This window comes from Temnothorax longispinosus, chromosome 9 (assembly GCF_030848805.1).
Source record: "Temnothorax longispinosus isolate EJ_2023e chromosome 9, Tlon_JGU_v1, whole genome shotgun sequence".
In the NCBI taxonomy this organism is placed as follows: domain Eukaryota; kingdom Metazoa; phylum Arthropoda; class Insecta; order Hymenoptera; family Formicidae; genus Temnothorax; species Temnothorax longispinosus.
The window spans coordinates 20,118,191-20,132,609 of record NC_092366.1 but is presented as its reverse complement, the minus strand read 5'-3'; the positions used below and the strand labels follow the sequence as shown (position 1 = coordinate 20,132,609).

The window sequence follows — 14,419 nt, the reverse complement described above, 5'->3', positions numbered from 1 at the left end:
CGAATTTCTTACTTGGCTTGAAACACACGAGCTTGATTCCTTTTGTGATTTATCAATTATCATTAATTCTTTATCTAATTCTAAATACATAATCACGTATCTTGATACAAATTACAGTATTAAATGTACCTTAATTTTTGTAATTAAAAAAAAAACAACGTGGTGCTTCCAAGACGCATTCGTTTTAACTTCTTGCGTTTCGATTATGTTTAACGTGAATATATCTTTTGTTCTCAAGAAGGATAATGCGCGTTTAGAAGGTTATACAAAATTATATTAAAAATAAACGGAGTCATATGGACACAGAATCATGGAACTCGAAGAATTTGCGAGTCTTCAATTGGATAAACCGTTACCCGATGTGAGGGTACGTAATGCTTGTTAACGTTTCCATTCCCATTCGCCTATTTTCACTTGCACGCGCATACATGTAAATTTTGCAAAGCGAACTTCTTACAATCGGTATTCGAGAACTTCTCCTCGATATTAATGTTAAACAAACATCCGTGCGATTCAGTTTCACGCCTCGTCGACCTCATTTAAATATCCTTACTCAGAATGAAGAACAGTTGCGAAAGCACTCCTTGGATGCTAACTTGGAAAGGAGACCTATAGATAGAGCGCTCCATATTCTCTTGTAAGTAGAGATTAAAAATTTAAAATTAATAATATAATCGAACTAACTGACATTAGTGTTTTTAAATAATCCTCTGCTAATTCGAAGATAAAATTCTGGTATCTGTGATACATTTTTTTTTAATTTCTGTTTCCATCGTTATTGATATTTTTCTTCATTGTTGCACGAGTGCAAACGTTAAGTACGAGCGTTAAAATTATTTGTTAAAAGTTTCTAATGCTCTCGAATTCGGCACGCGAGAGCAATTTTATATATACATTGGCCTCGACGAGTCGACCTGTTGGGACCTTGATTGGAAATGCATAATTTGCCTGCGATTGCCGAAACAAGGTCGGCATGGCGTTAATTAAATCTCGCGAACATAAGCGTGTTTTCAAGGTAGCGGATATTCTCTGATATAACGACGTACATGCACTCAAGCGATAATTAACGATCCATCCGGCAATCATTAAACTTTTGTAAATCTGCAAGAAATTATTGAAATGTTCAAGTTTACGAGTACTTCAATTTTATGATGTATCACAGTTTCGTATTTCTTTATAAATCTACATAAGAAAACTATTATAAGATAAAGTGCGATTATTGCATTAACAGGAACGGCTTAATTTCGCACGAAGCAAACGGATACCTTTTTATCTCTTTCCAATTCTTAGAACTAAAAAGAGATAAAAGGCAAATTAAACCGAGATTAAAGTACATTGAGAGATTAATTTACTTGCTAGAAATGAACAAGGGATTGCAATATGCACACGCTAGTGCGCTATATACGTTTATTTTTTTTTCATAGGTGTAAACTTGAAATATCCAAAACTATTGTTAATCGTTCCGTAGCGTCCTGAAAATTGTGCCTGAAAATAAAATTGCATACAAGACGCAATAATAAGTTTCCGATATTTCTGACGGAATTTGTACGTTCAACGATCCATTGAGTCCTGCAGATTATTCATCGTTTACATATTCATCGTTTACAGACACGCAATAAACATAATTTACATTACACATACAGTAGATGTAAATTATATTTCCGCCCAACCCTGCGGGGACAACATTCGGCGTGCGGATGCTTTTTCCCGACGCGTCGGGGCCGGCGCATCGGATTGCCCGATGACGCGATCGTTAAATCATCTTTTGTGCCGCGCAGCGGGTTACGCAACCGAGCGCCCCCGGCGCGCGCCATATGCCAGCCGTGTGCAACGTGCATCGCGGTGCATCGCATCCGCGATGCGTCACGGCGACGTGTGCGACGCAGCGATGTGCGACGTGCGACCGTTGTTACAACGTGCGCGTCTCCTCGCCGCCCAGTTGAATTGATGCGTGGGCCGCGCTCGTGTCGGTTCGGCGCGGATTCGTGCGCGCTCCAGTCGCGCTGGTACGCAATCCGGCCGCGAGCAGCCGCGAGTGCGGAATTGTGATCGATAGGCGCTCGGAGAGAGAAAGAAGGAAAGAAAGAAAGAGAGAGAGAGAAATCGCGGCCTGCGCCCTGCGCCTCGCTCCCCCCGTTCAGTTGTCATTCGCGTTCTCGCGGCGTTCGCGTGTCGCGCGTGCTTCCCTCGTCCGCGCGCGCTGTCAATGAACACGCGCGTGCCAATCGTGCCGTTCGCGTGAGAGGTATCTTTTCCCGGAACCGCGAACCTGATCGATCCCGCCGCGCTCGCTGGCCGCGACGACGAGTCGATGACTAAGATGCGCCTCGAAAATGCTGCAAGAGGGAGATGAAGCCCCGTACGAGATCGCGTCCGATCCGTGAGTACCTCCGCGTTGTTTTTTTTTTTTCCCACGCGTGCCCTACCCCCCCGTCCCGTCGGTCGATCGTGAGTTTTCACACCCCCTTCGCCGGGAGTCGAGTTTGTTACCCTTCTCGTCCCCCGCGCGCGCGCGCGCGCGCGCGTTCTTTCCTAAAAATAGCCGCGCGTCGTTCAAGGAGCGCGCACACGCTGTCCTGTCACAGTTAAGTGCGCTAATTATAGTCCTTTAAAGACGACGTGCCCCGCGCGAGCGTCGTCGCGACGCGCGAACGATGCCAGGATCGCGAACGATTCGCGAAACTCGCCGTGGATATTTAGGTTAACCACACACGCCGCGCGGCTGTCTCTCCCGTAAATTATATTGTGTGTACCTTAGCGCGTGGTATACGGGGTGTGCCGAAAGTCGGACTTGACGGACAATTTGTTATATAAGTTTTTTATTCGATGTTTGAGTTGCCTGACCCGTGTAAACGTCTGGAATCACGAAACTTGCTTTACTTGATAATCCAAACATTTTTCTGTGTCTCTGAAACAAACGGGTGATTCACCAAGTTTTGTAATTGATTGGAGGCCCGTCGGGATGCTTGGAATTAAACTCTCGCAAACGACTGAATGTGTTGCGTGGCATAAGAATTCTGTTTTCGTCTTTCGTTAATTCAGACGTGTCACGATACAACAACGTGACAAAAGTATTGATTAATTAAATGTGATTGATATACGCTGCCTGAGACTTTTGGTACATATTATATGTATGTGTACATTAATTTGTTTGAAAGTATAGTAATGAGAATAGTAATTTCACGTGTCATGTAAATGAGAAAGCGATCAGAAAAGGCTACGGATGAATGACAGCTGTGTTGGTTCTTAAGAAAGCGCATTGACATTTTTTTCTTTTTTTCACAGGAAGGGAGATGAGATCCAGAAACTTAGTGTTATACAAAGTTTACCAAGTCTTCTAGCTACCGACACGCAATCATGTATGTCTCGAGTGGTACCTAAGATGCAGCAGTCTCTGGCTACTGCGTCAACCGAGTTTCACATAGCAGCGTCATCCACATTCAAAACGATTTTAGAACAGAAATTAGTCAGCCATAATGTTTTTAGTCAGACATTCCTTCAAAGCATATTAAATTCTTTAGAGAGCCGCGACCCAGGTAAACACATTTTATTTTTAAATAATTGTTACCTTAGAATGCAGTATTTTTTATAGTTAAAAGTTGAATATTCGCCTGTTATCGCAATATCTGTCTCTAACTCTTGTTGTATGTGTCTATGTTAAAGTTATCTGTCATGCATGGTTGGAGACCTTACTGGATGTGATAGAATTACTGCCGGTAGAAGTCATAAGAGCACAGGTTTGTAAAGGCAATTTAAAAAAATTGACATACTTAGCAATTTGTTTAAATAGATAGATGGAAAAGAAAACAATTCTTTCATTTATTTAGTACATATTGACAGAAACCAAATCTGAAGAAACTAATGATATAAATAAAATACAAATCAAGTGTTTGCAAATAGAAACTTAAAAAGAAAGTATTATATATGTACTATAGATCAATGTTTGAGATATTAAATCGCTGTGAATGTGTAACAACATAGCACTCTTTTGGATGGATGGTAACAAGAACACTCTCACATACAGATTCTTCCATTGACTATAAGTAAGGGACAATTGTCACAACCTATCTACTCCAGGATAACGTGCAGCAGGTTATTGGGAAAGATTTGTACACGATTTGATTCTGCTATGTGAGTATATTCGAATATACAATTGCTTTCATAAATTTATGCATAATAAAATCTTAATGTATTTAGTTATTCAAAATTATTCAATAACATTTAGTTATTAGCGGAACTAATTTAGATCATATTGACCAGACAATTGCCTATTATACTTTTGTGATGTAAAAGAAATATTTAAACCAAAAATTTATATAAAATATTTAAATAATTTATAATTCATTCTTTATACATTCTATTTAATAAATAAATGTACTATTATTAAAATTGTTATTAGGATACAGAAGGAAGTTCTACCAACGGTGCACTCCCTTTGTCAGGATGTAAGCAGTGAAGTGCGAGCTAGTATCTGTTTGCAGCTACGTTTTGTTGCGGAAGGTCTCGGTGCTGAATCTGTAAAACCTGCTTTACTACCATCTCTTGTAGAATTAGCAAGTGACGAAGAAAGCAGTGTAAGATACGCCTCTGTACAGACAATAGTGTATTTACTACCTCATCTTCAGGAAGGTGAGTAATTATATATTTTGGAGCAATTTTATGTTTTAATAGCATAAAAATTGCGTAAACACGATAACACACTTGACACAAATCAAGTAGCGAAAAGAAATTAATTTGAACATAAATTGTTTACAGATACAATAAAAAATATAATAGCCCCACTTATTAAGAAGCTATGTGAAAATGCAGCTAAATCGGAAGATAATGTGATATGTATAATAGCGCAAGAGCTGGGAAAACTTGTACTTGGCCTAGAAAGTAAGAAGTAACCCTTGTATGGGGGAAAGGGGGGGCACTGTAGGACACTTTTTTTCTTAAAGCTCATATCTTTTTCAATTTGTTCTTTATTCGAGATGTCCTAAACTGCCTCTGTCCTAAAATGCCTCCTTCTTCCCTATATATTGACAGCACTATGTACTTAAATATTTAAATGATAAGAATGGCATATGTATGTAATGAATATATTTTCAGAGTGTTTATCAATGTTCGAGAAAGCATGGTTCATAAATTACTTTCAACAACTTGCACAAATGGGAATACCATCACTGAAAAAAGAGAAACCACACTTTACGTTTGTAAGTATATATATATATTATAAATTATAAAATAAGTATATGTACATTATACATATACAACTATTTTTCTGTAAAATATCCATTAGAAATAATTTATTATCTAATTTCGTAGATTAGCAGCAATCCTACACAGGATGAAAGATATGTCGAATGCAGAAGACATTGTGCATTTAATTTGCCAGCAATGTTTATTTTCGTATCAGGCTCTTCGGAAGATGTAGATGCAATACTTACAACATTTGATGCACTGACAAGTGATCATTATTATATGGTTCGAAAAACCGTTGCGTGTGGAATTCACGAAGTAAGATTAAATACACTTGTTAAATTATAACCATGTATAATAAAACTATATGTATGTATAATAAAACAATCATTTTTTTGTAGGTGTCAAAGGTCCTAGGGCCGAAAAGTGCACGGATAAAAGGAAATTTAATAAAATTGCTAAAAGATGATTCCGAGGAAGTGCTGCAGGGTTTAATTCCTCATATAGGATTAACGTTGGAATGCTTAGCCGAAAGTCAAGCTCTTGGAACAGATAGAATGGTAATTCAATTTTATCATATAGTTTGTAATTCAAAATAAGTTCCAGTTCTTAAGATACTGTATTATTCATTGCAGGATTCTTCTTTGATGGAAATAGGTAAAGCTTTATTAAAATGTGAAGCTGAAGTTGCGGGTACACACAATTGGAGGCTGGCATCATTAATGCACGCGCAACTAGAGATTTTACCTAAATGTTTTCCCAGTGATTTTATATACTCGTACTTTATTCCAATGGCTTTCTCCAGAATTTTACATGCAGTAAGTGTATAATTTCATTCTTTAAAATTTTATTGTTTTATGAAATATGTAGATGCAATTTGAAAATTTCAGCGGCCAATACCGGTACGTCTTGCTGCAGGAACACTTTTTCTTCTCCTTCTACGATACAATATGAAACCCATACAAAGAGCAGAACTGCGTAGTAGAATCTTTACAGATTTAGCCAATAATCCTGATTGTTACGTGAGAATGATGTTTGTTCGTATGATGGTCGAAGCACTGGAAATTTTTTCTTCTGTATATTTTAAAGAACATTTCTTCATTGTTTTATTGAATCTGGCTGAAGATCCGATAGCTAATATAAGAATGAAAGTAGTATCTCTACTGCCACAATTGAAAAATCAGTTGTGGATGCCGACCGATAAGAAATTACTGACATCATTGGAGTCGGTCGTGAGACATTTGATCAACAACGAAAAGGATAGAGACGTACTATTTATTTTAAAGAGCGTTACACAGAAGTTAGATGAGATGGATGTCAAGTACGAGGGCCAGAGTGTAAGCAACTTAATGAATATACAATTTATAGGAGAGATATCTTTTTCTGAATACAATGTTTTGTATAGTTAACAACGAAGCTTACCAGACAAGATGTGGAAGATGCCAAAAAGTTGGAAGAAGAAAAGAAGTTGTCGGGAATAGGTGCAGGAAAACCAGGAAGTGGAACTATAGTAAAGAAAGGTATTATTAAATATATATTATCCAGTGATGTTCGATGTTTGTTATCTTTATTGATTAAACATTATTAAGTTGAAAATATTAGTAAATTACATATGATTAGATAGAGATTCTTAACTAATTACGAAATATGCCCATGCTCATACAAATATATCATCAATTACATAATTTATGTTTTGAATCGCGGAATGTATTTTATTTGATTATATACAATTTGTTCATTATTTAATAGCAATAAGTGGTCAGAACTTTTTAACTTTTACAAGCAATTAAAAATGAGTGCGTTCCGGCAAGACACCGCTACTGAAACGTTACAGCTTTTTCAAGTTTTTTTGCTATATTTTGTAGTGCTATTCTATAGTTAACGTTACTGATTATTGGCTGTGTAGCGCTACGGTAGCGTTTCAGTAGCGGTGTTTTGCCGGAACGCACTCAATGTCTAATGATGATAATCAGAAAAAACTGAATATTTACTAAGAATTGAAATAATTGAATAATATTTGTTTAGGTTGGACAAGAACAGGAACTGATAGTTCTACAAGAGGATTGTAAGTTGAATTTAAATTATATATGTTAATTTATTAAATAATAATAACATCGAATCTGTTCTCGGATTATTAAAGCTTTTATTAAATAAAGCTATGCAAATTTATGTTTCAGATCACAGTCAAAAGGTGAGCATTTAATGAAGAATAAGGAAGCATTACATGAAACAAAATCATTACTAATTAAATGTAAGCAACTCATATTATTTAATGATAACAGAAGTTGAGAAGCGGAAATTCGTATCCAAGTAATCCTGTCATCTGTTTTGCAAGCCCGAGCCATTTTTCAAAGTACAAATTTTTAATTGTTAGCGATTGAAGAAAGTAATTAGTTAATCGGATTTTAACTAATGCTAATCAGAACTTGATTGAATAAAAAAAAGAAAATATGAGACCATTTGTAGCAGCTATTAATAATTATTAATTGTCCTAATAAAATAATGATGTCTTACAGATGGAACTACATCTTCGCGTCAAGCAATCGAAAGCTTAAAAACGAGGTAAGGAGGATTTAACTTGGAAAAGAAATACTTCAGAAGAGTATAAAACTAATGCATGTTTAAAGATAACATAATTAGTTTTATGTGCTTAAATTAAAATTTTACAACTGCTTAATGAATATTATGGACAGCTAAATATACTTATTGTTATTTAAAGACTTTTTATCAATATGTGCTAAAGTATGAATGAGTGTTTTGTTAACTCTAACTAATTTTAAGTTATGTCTGCTTTATATTTAACAGAATCCAACTAACACATCCTTGGGAAAAAGTAGGGCATGTCAACTCGCATACTAATACATCGCATTTTGACTTTGTGAATGGATCATCTAATGATTATATTACGCCTAAGCCGCAATGTAGCTGCTCCAAGTTAGCAGTATTCCAGGCTCTCTTGACATTGCCGGATGCTTGTGAACAAGAGTATGAAAGCGACTCCCAATACCGTTCATATTACGATACCGACAACGACCACGCAAAGTTTAGAAAACAGTCAGTCCAAGCGAACGAATATAGTCCTTCCGCTTTTACCAAATCTTTTTTTCTGTCGCTTGTAAAAGAGAATAAGCAAGAGCCGCAGCAACATTCCGTACCTACACGGGACTATCCGCATGAATTTTCTACTAACATTAGTGGCAAGGATAGAGCTCCGAACTTCGCCGCTTTAAGGGCACTAACAAACGCAGCTCACTATAATTCCTGTTGGGCTTTTAGCTCCATGCCGGAAATGTCCGTGATGCAGTCAGACGATGAATTCCTGGTAGATGCTGGTATTAGGATACCCACCCAATTCTCCGTTTCTCAAAGTACGTCAAAAATTCCGCATTTGCAAGATTTTATTGCTACAAGGAGGCAACTAAATACTACGATTCGGCCTAGACGGAGCAGCGTGAATTTCGATAAGGGGAAATTTAAGAGACATTCCTCCGTTGAATACGAAGATTGTATGAAACGTGGAACAAGTGAGAGTGACTCGTTGAGAAGCACATCAATTTCGATAGATTATGAAGAGGGCTTGCGACAACGCAACATGGTGAAGGAGAATTTGAGTGACCAGCACCTGTCCAAGACCGATGCGAGGACTAAAAGGTACTCCGCTCCGCACGGAAGAACTAGATTCGGGTGGGACTCTAGCCAGGACAGATCTCTAGACGAGAAATTGAAAAGAAATTCTTTGATACTGGATAAAGACAAATTAAAGTTTACTAACTCTAAATGCGCGCTGGATCGAACCAAACGTCATTCCACGAATTTCAGTTTGAAGCTTCCCGATACTAAAGAAACGAAGCAGATCGTGAAGCGTCACAGTCTGGAAGATCATACCACGGTACGTCGTGCTGTAAAAGGATATTTTTCAACACTGGATGTAAATCATAATCAGGGTCTTAGTAAAATCCCTTTGAGAAATGTTGAATCTCGTAGCAGGACCGCGCCTGCCACCAGAGCATCTAGCCCTGTACACGTAGAATCGCGATTAAGATTTGACATTGAGAACTGTGATGATTCTCGTAGTTCTGCTAATGACAGACATTTGAATAGATTTAGCTCGAGTGACGAAGAGATCGACAAATTATGTAGGATGCTATTATATTCTCAAACGGCACATAGTAGTACAGGAATAACATCAAGAAGTAGGGAAAGATATCCTGTTCACTTGTTGATGAAAAAACTATGAAAAGTATAGTTCTGTTACGTACCACATAATTTCTACAACTCTTCCACAACTACATTTAGCGACTATATACGATGAGCTTTGTATGCAGCTTTAAATTTTCAATAAGAGGTCTAAGCTGATTGAAAATTATACGTAACAATTTCTTTGGAGTTTTTTCTTATTTAAGCGAAGCTTATGATTCAGTATAAATTTGATTAGCAAAATTTTATTTTACGCAACGAATTTTCAGTAAACATATGACATTGCAGTCAAATGTATAATGGTCTCACAGTGTTCAATGCCAATAACATATGATAGAACCTATTTTATTTATTTTTAAACCATGTAGTACAATATGTATTGCTAATTTTGGTTAAATTTATATATAAAACCGCATTTTAACATTATTAATAATTTGTTGAGACATAAGATTTTAAAAAATCAAATCTTATAAATGAAATTATCTAGAAAAATTTGGCATAACAATCGTTTTGAGAATGTATACAAATTTTAATTATTGACTAATGAAATTAAATTTAACATGTATAACAATCTTAATATGAATTGTTAACGTATCAATTTTTAACATTACCTCTGATCTACTCCACAAGATATATTTTTATAATTTACTGAATAACGTGGCATTTTTTCTATATCGTGCCTTTTCTATATAATAGTTTGTTTTATTTATATCTCTAGATTAATACAAATAATTATAACTTTTTGTTTTATCAAATTTTATATAATTTAAATTTTTTCTATGCAGTTGATTAGAAATATTAAGAGCGTTATTAAAGCCTTTACATTTTGTCTAATTATTTTTAACTTAAAATTAGACGTAGTTACTTTTACAAGCAGTATTTTAAAGTGTTAATTAGTGCAACAAGATGAGCATTTTATTTTATTAGAATATTTATGTCTTATATAATACTGATTGCCTGTGAAATGGCCCTATGTACTTATACGATAAAATAATTATGTTAATTTAGTATTTTATCGATTGAATCACACACACAAATTATGCTTTTCGTAAAAACATTTTTATGTCTCAGAAGAAGTCATATTCTGACTTTATATTGAAGATAAAAAGATGCGCGTTTATTTTGAAAGACTGCTTTTTAGATTCTGCGATTAAAAATTATATAAAATGAAAAAACAGAAGAAACTTTTATTTTACTTAAAAATTGCGTATTTAACGATATTGACCTCCGTCACAATAAGGCTATAAGTTCTAATTGTTAATAACACTAAAAACGGTTATTGTTATGGAACTGGATTATTCTTCTAGAGTTTAGGACAAAATATTATCAAATAAAAATAGATTTTGAGTACTCTAAAAGTTAGTACTAGAGTCTAGTCTGTATAAATATAGTCCATGAAAGGTCTGGAAAGATATAGTCATGATTTGAGAAGAGTATATTTGTTATCTTCTTTCTAATCCATAACTTTTTTTGTATATTTATCTTAATATAGTTACTATTTTCAATAATTATTTAATTTAACGTTAATCATTTAAGTTAATTGTTTACATTTAAAATTGACCAAAGACTATAAGATGGTATGATCTAATACTCTAATAAAAAAAGAAATTTCTGTACGAATTACAATGATACGTTTAATATTTAAGAAAAAATGTTTAATTAATTTATGATTTAAAATAAATATTAAATTATATTAGTTACAAACAAAAAATAGATACTAAGATATTAATAATTTATACATTGAAAAATACGAACTTTAAGTGTACATACGTTCGGTTTAATTTCAGTTTAGATTGCACAAACCTCAAGTTATGACTATATTTCCCATAAATACGTATGTGTATATATATATATGTACATATGCATATGTATGTACTAAGAATATTCCATTAAAAGTAAATATTTTTTAAACAATGTAAAAATTATATCGGTTTTTTTAATTATATTGTTTGTAGGGATCTTTTTAAAAACAGAAAAAAGATATGTATTAATGAAACATTCTCGTTCTTATATTGATATGATTTTTCCAAGTTGTAATTTTTTTGTATAAAAAGCGTTTCCTCTATAAATATATAGGAGTACAAGTTACTAATTTTGATGAAGATCAATATAGGTAAATAATATATTTTTTATCTCTTATATTGAGATTTGATCAGCTCTTAATAAAGAAGGTTCTACGAAGCCATGAATTTGAGAACAGAAAATAGAAAATATATTTACATTTTCACTTTACATCTACGAAAATGCATAATGTTTTATCACAGCTTCCTGCGAAGAAGATATATATGTATACATTGTGAATTTAGTACATTTTAAAAGTTTTTTAATTTTAGTTAATAAAAAAGACTTAAAATGTACTAAATTTACATATGTACACATATGTATATCGTACTAAATCCACATATGTATACATATATACATATATGTATAGCTCACATAACATAATATATATTATGTTATGCAAGTGCCATTGAATTTATTAAACAGTTTATTAACAGAGCATAGAACATTCTCAGTATGGATCACATAGAAGCGGAAAATACGGATTTAAAAGTTTAAGTTTTATATATTTTATTACATTAGTATACCTGATAATATAGTAATAAGAGTTTGTATAAATTTAGAATAAGTTCTCTCTTCAGTGACGTTTGTTTAATTATGTACGATTTAATTTTTGTTATATATTGCTATAAGACTTCGTTTTTCGACTATCTTTCGTTGTTTATTTTTTGTATCTGCAAATATAAAATGTGCTACGAAATTAGTCGCAAACAAGATTTATAATGAGTGCTTTTTATTTAGTGACACAAGTCGACATGTCATTCTATCTTTCTTGACATTCAATAAGTAAAGACAGAACATTTAATAAGTCGACTTGTGTCACTAAATGGAAAGGACCCAATGATATATCTTAATTTGCGATATTTCAATTCGAATTCGTACGAGAACATTATGAGATATGATAAATAAAGTGCTGAAAATCTGAAATATACACATTATATTTTTTTGAAGCGGATAATTTAGATATTATACATATCGTATGGACACGAACATTGAATAATTTTGATCTTGACGAATGATCAACGATATATTATATCTTTTCTGCACAACCAAGAGCGACGGCTCATAACTCGATTAATAAGTTTCGATAATAGAAAACACAACATGTAATGTCGACGATTGTCGTGATAGAACACCAATGTGTAATAATCGATGTAATAACCGATGTAATTAACAATGACGCGCGTATATATTCTCAAATGCACATATAAACATATTTTTTGTAGTCTAGTTTGCGCTCTAGTTCCTTATTACGGTCTATTTATATGCAAAGCAAACGCATCCACTATTTAAAAAAAAAGTTCGTATAAGAGAAATTTACAATTTAGAGAGATATATTGATATGAATATTTAAATATACAATTATACAAGAGCCACATGAAGAGACTCGTAGTACGAAGGAAACAAATTAATTTGAAGATTATATTTGAATGATGGAAAGATCAAAATGTGTGTATAGGTACAATTTTATCTTTTATCTGCTTAAATGCTATTATTTATTTTTATACAAATACGTGACATTATAAATTAACTTTTATGCCAAAAAGCAAAGAGAAGTAGCAAAAGTTAATGCAAAGTTTACGCACCGTTAAATTGTTTCTACATATAAACGAGAGTAATTATTAAAACTGTAACACGGATTTATTACAACACATATACACTTATTTATTTTAATATGCTTACATACATAAATTAGATAAATAAGCGCGACATTTTCTCTAATTAACCGTATAAATTACCTTGTTTCAAGAATTGTGTACTGCATTAGGAAAGATAAAAACTGTGATGACAACAAAGTTATTCAATAAAAGAAGAATTATTCATGTTATACTAACGAACATATGGAATCGAATATTTGTGAAACGATATTTTTATTACTCATACTACTCCTATAAAAATAAGAAATATGTGAAATTGTATTTTTGTGAAGTATATCTGTAATAAAAATATAGTTAATGCGAGAGAAATAAAGGTTGGAGCTATAGATTATTAACAGTCAATGTTACCGTGAATACGCTTCGATATAATACACGTTATATCATTAATAAATTAAACGTATTGTATTTGAATATCGAATTTGCAGAACTTTTATTCAATTGCATAACTTACAAGAGATTTATATTCTTATAGTTTCTTTAGCAGCTTTTTTTAATTTTTATCACCATTTTATTAATGGAAAGTATTCTTGATTAAAGAAAAGTTATACACAAATATCTGATAAAAATATCTTAATAATTAATTTATTATGCGATATTAAAATCATGATTCATTATGCAGAATTTATAAATAAGTATATGTTTTTTTTTTGCGATTTAATAAAATATTGTGAAACTATTTTTTCTTTTTATAATTATTACCCATATCACTTCTTGGCTATAGATAATAAAATTAATTAACAGAATTTATTAAATTAATACAACTTAAGTCTTCATTTACGTCCGGTTTTTCGAGACGCAATAGATGCATAATAAATAATTAGATTTTAAAAGGTGAAATATACATTTCTGCGTTTAACATAAAAGATAATTGCAATATTGGAACATATATAATACATAATTGGATGATTCCCGAGAACCATTCTTTATTCTTGCAAAGCATTCAGTTCTAAACATTTCTAATATTTACATAATAAAGATCGATAAAAAACATGAAGTTTAAAATAGCGACACGCAACTAAACGATTCTTGAGAAAAATTATTATACTAATAAAGCTATATGTATATTTGTTAATGAATGGCATGCATGCCATTAAAAGTTTCAACGATAAATAGTTTTAGAATATTATGGCACGCGGACAATAAAAACCTTCGAAAAATAATGCGCGAAACAGTCTAGAGAAATATTATTGTTAATATAATTAATCATTCTACGTATTTGTTAATGCATCCCATACAATCTTATAAACACTTAAATGACAAGAAAATCTAGAATACTATTGCATATAACGACAAGAAATACAAAGCTTCTAACTAAAAACAAC

The 14,419-nt window shown here is 33.0% G+C and overlaps 1 protein-coding gene across 4 annotated transcripts; it reads left to right on the top strand.

Annotated features, from left to right (window-relative positions):
* Positions 1-1,824: 1,824 nt before the first annotated feature.
* Positions 1,825-13,508, top strand: LOC139819789 (serine/threonine-protein phosphatase 4 regulatory subunit 4). 4 transcript variants are annotated; one of them, XM_071789511.1, is made up of 16 exons: positions 1,825-2,380; positions 3,286-3,536; positions 3,664-3,737; positions 4,025-4,131; positions 4,400-4,629; positions 4,756-4,878; positions 5,092-5,195; positions 5,308-5,499; positions 5,583-5,741; positions 5,817-5,999; positions 6,072-6,518; positions 6,587-6,701; positions 7,207-7,246; positions 7,359-7,372; positions 7,698-7,743; positions 7,987-13,508. In XM_071789511.1, the coding sequence occupies exons 1-16, from the start codon at positions 2,334-2,336 to the stop codon at positions 9,416-9,418; spliced, it is 3,564 nt and encodes a 1,187-aa protein (XP_071645612.1). In that variant the 5' UTR covers positions 1,825-2,333; the 3' UTR covers positions 9,419-13,508. The 4 variants fall into 4 exon arrangements, with proteins under 4 accessions (XP_071645612.1, XP_071645611.1, XP_071645613.1 ...); XM_071789510.1 differs by having other exon boundaries at positions 7,359-7,432; XM_071789512.1 differs by having other exon boundaries at positions 1,827-2,380; positions 7,359-7,432; positions 8,458-13,508.
* The last annotated feature ends 911 nt before the right edge of the window (positions 13,509-14,419 follow it).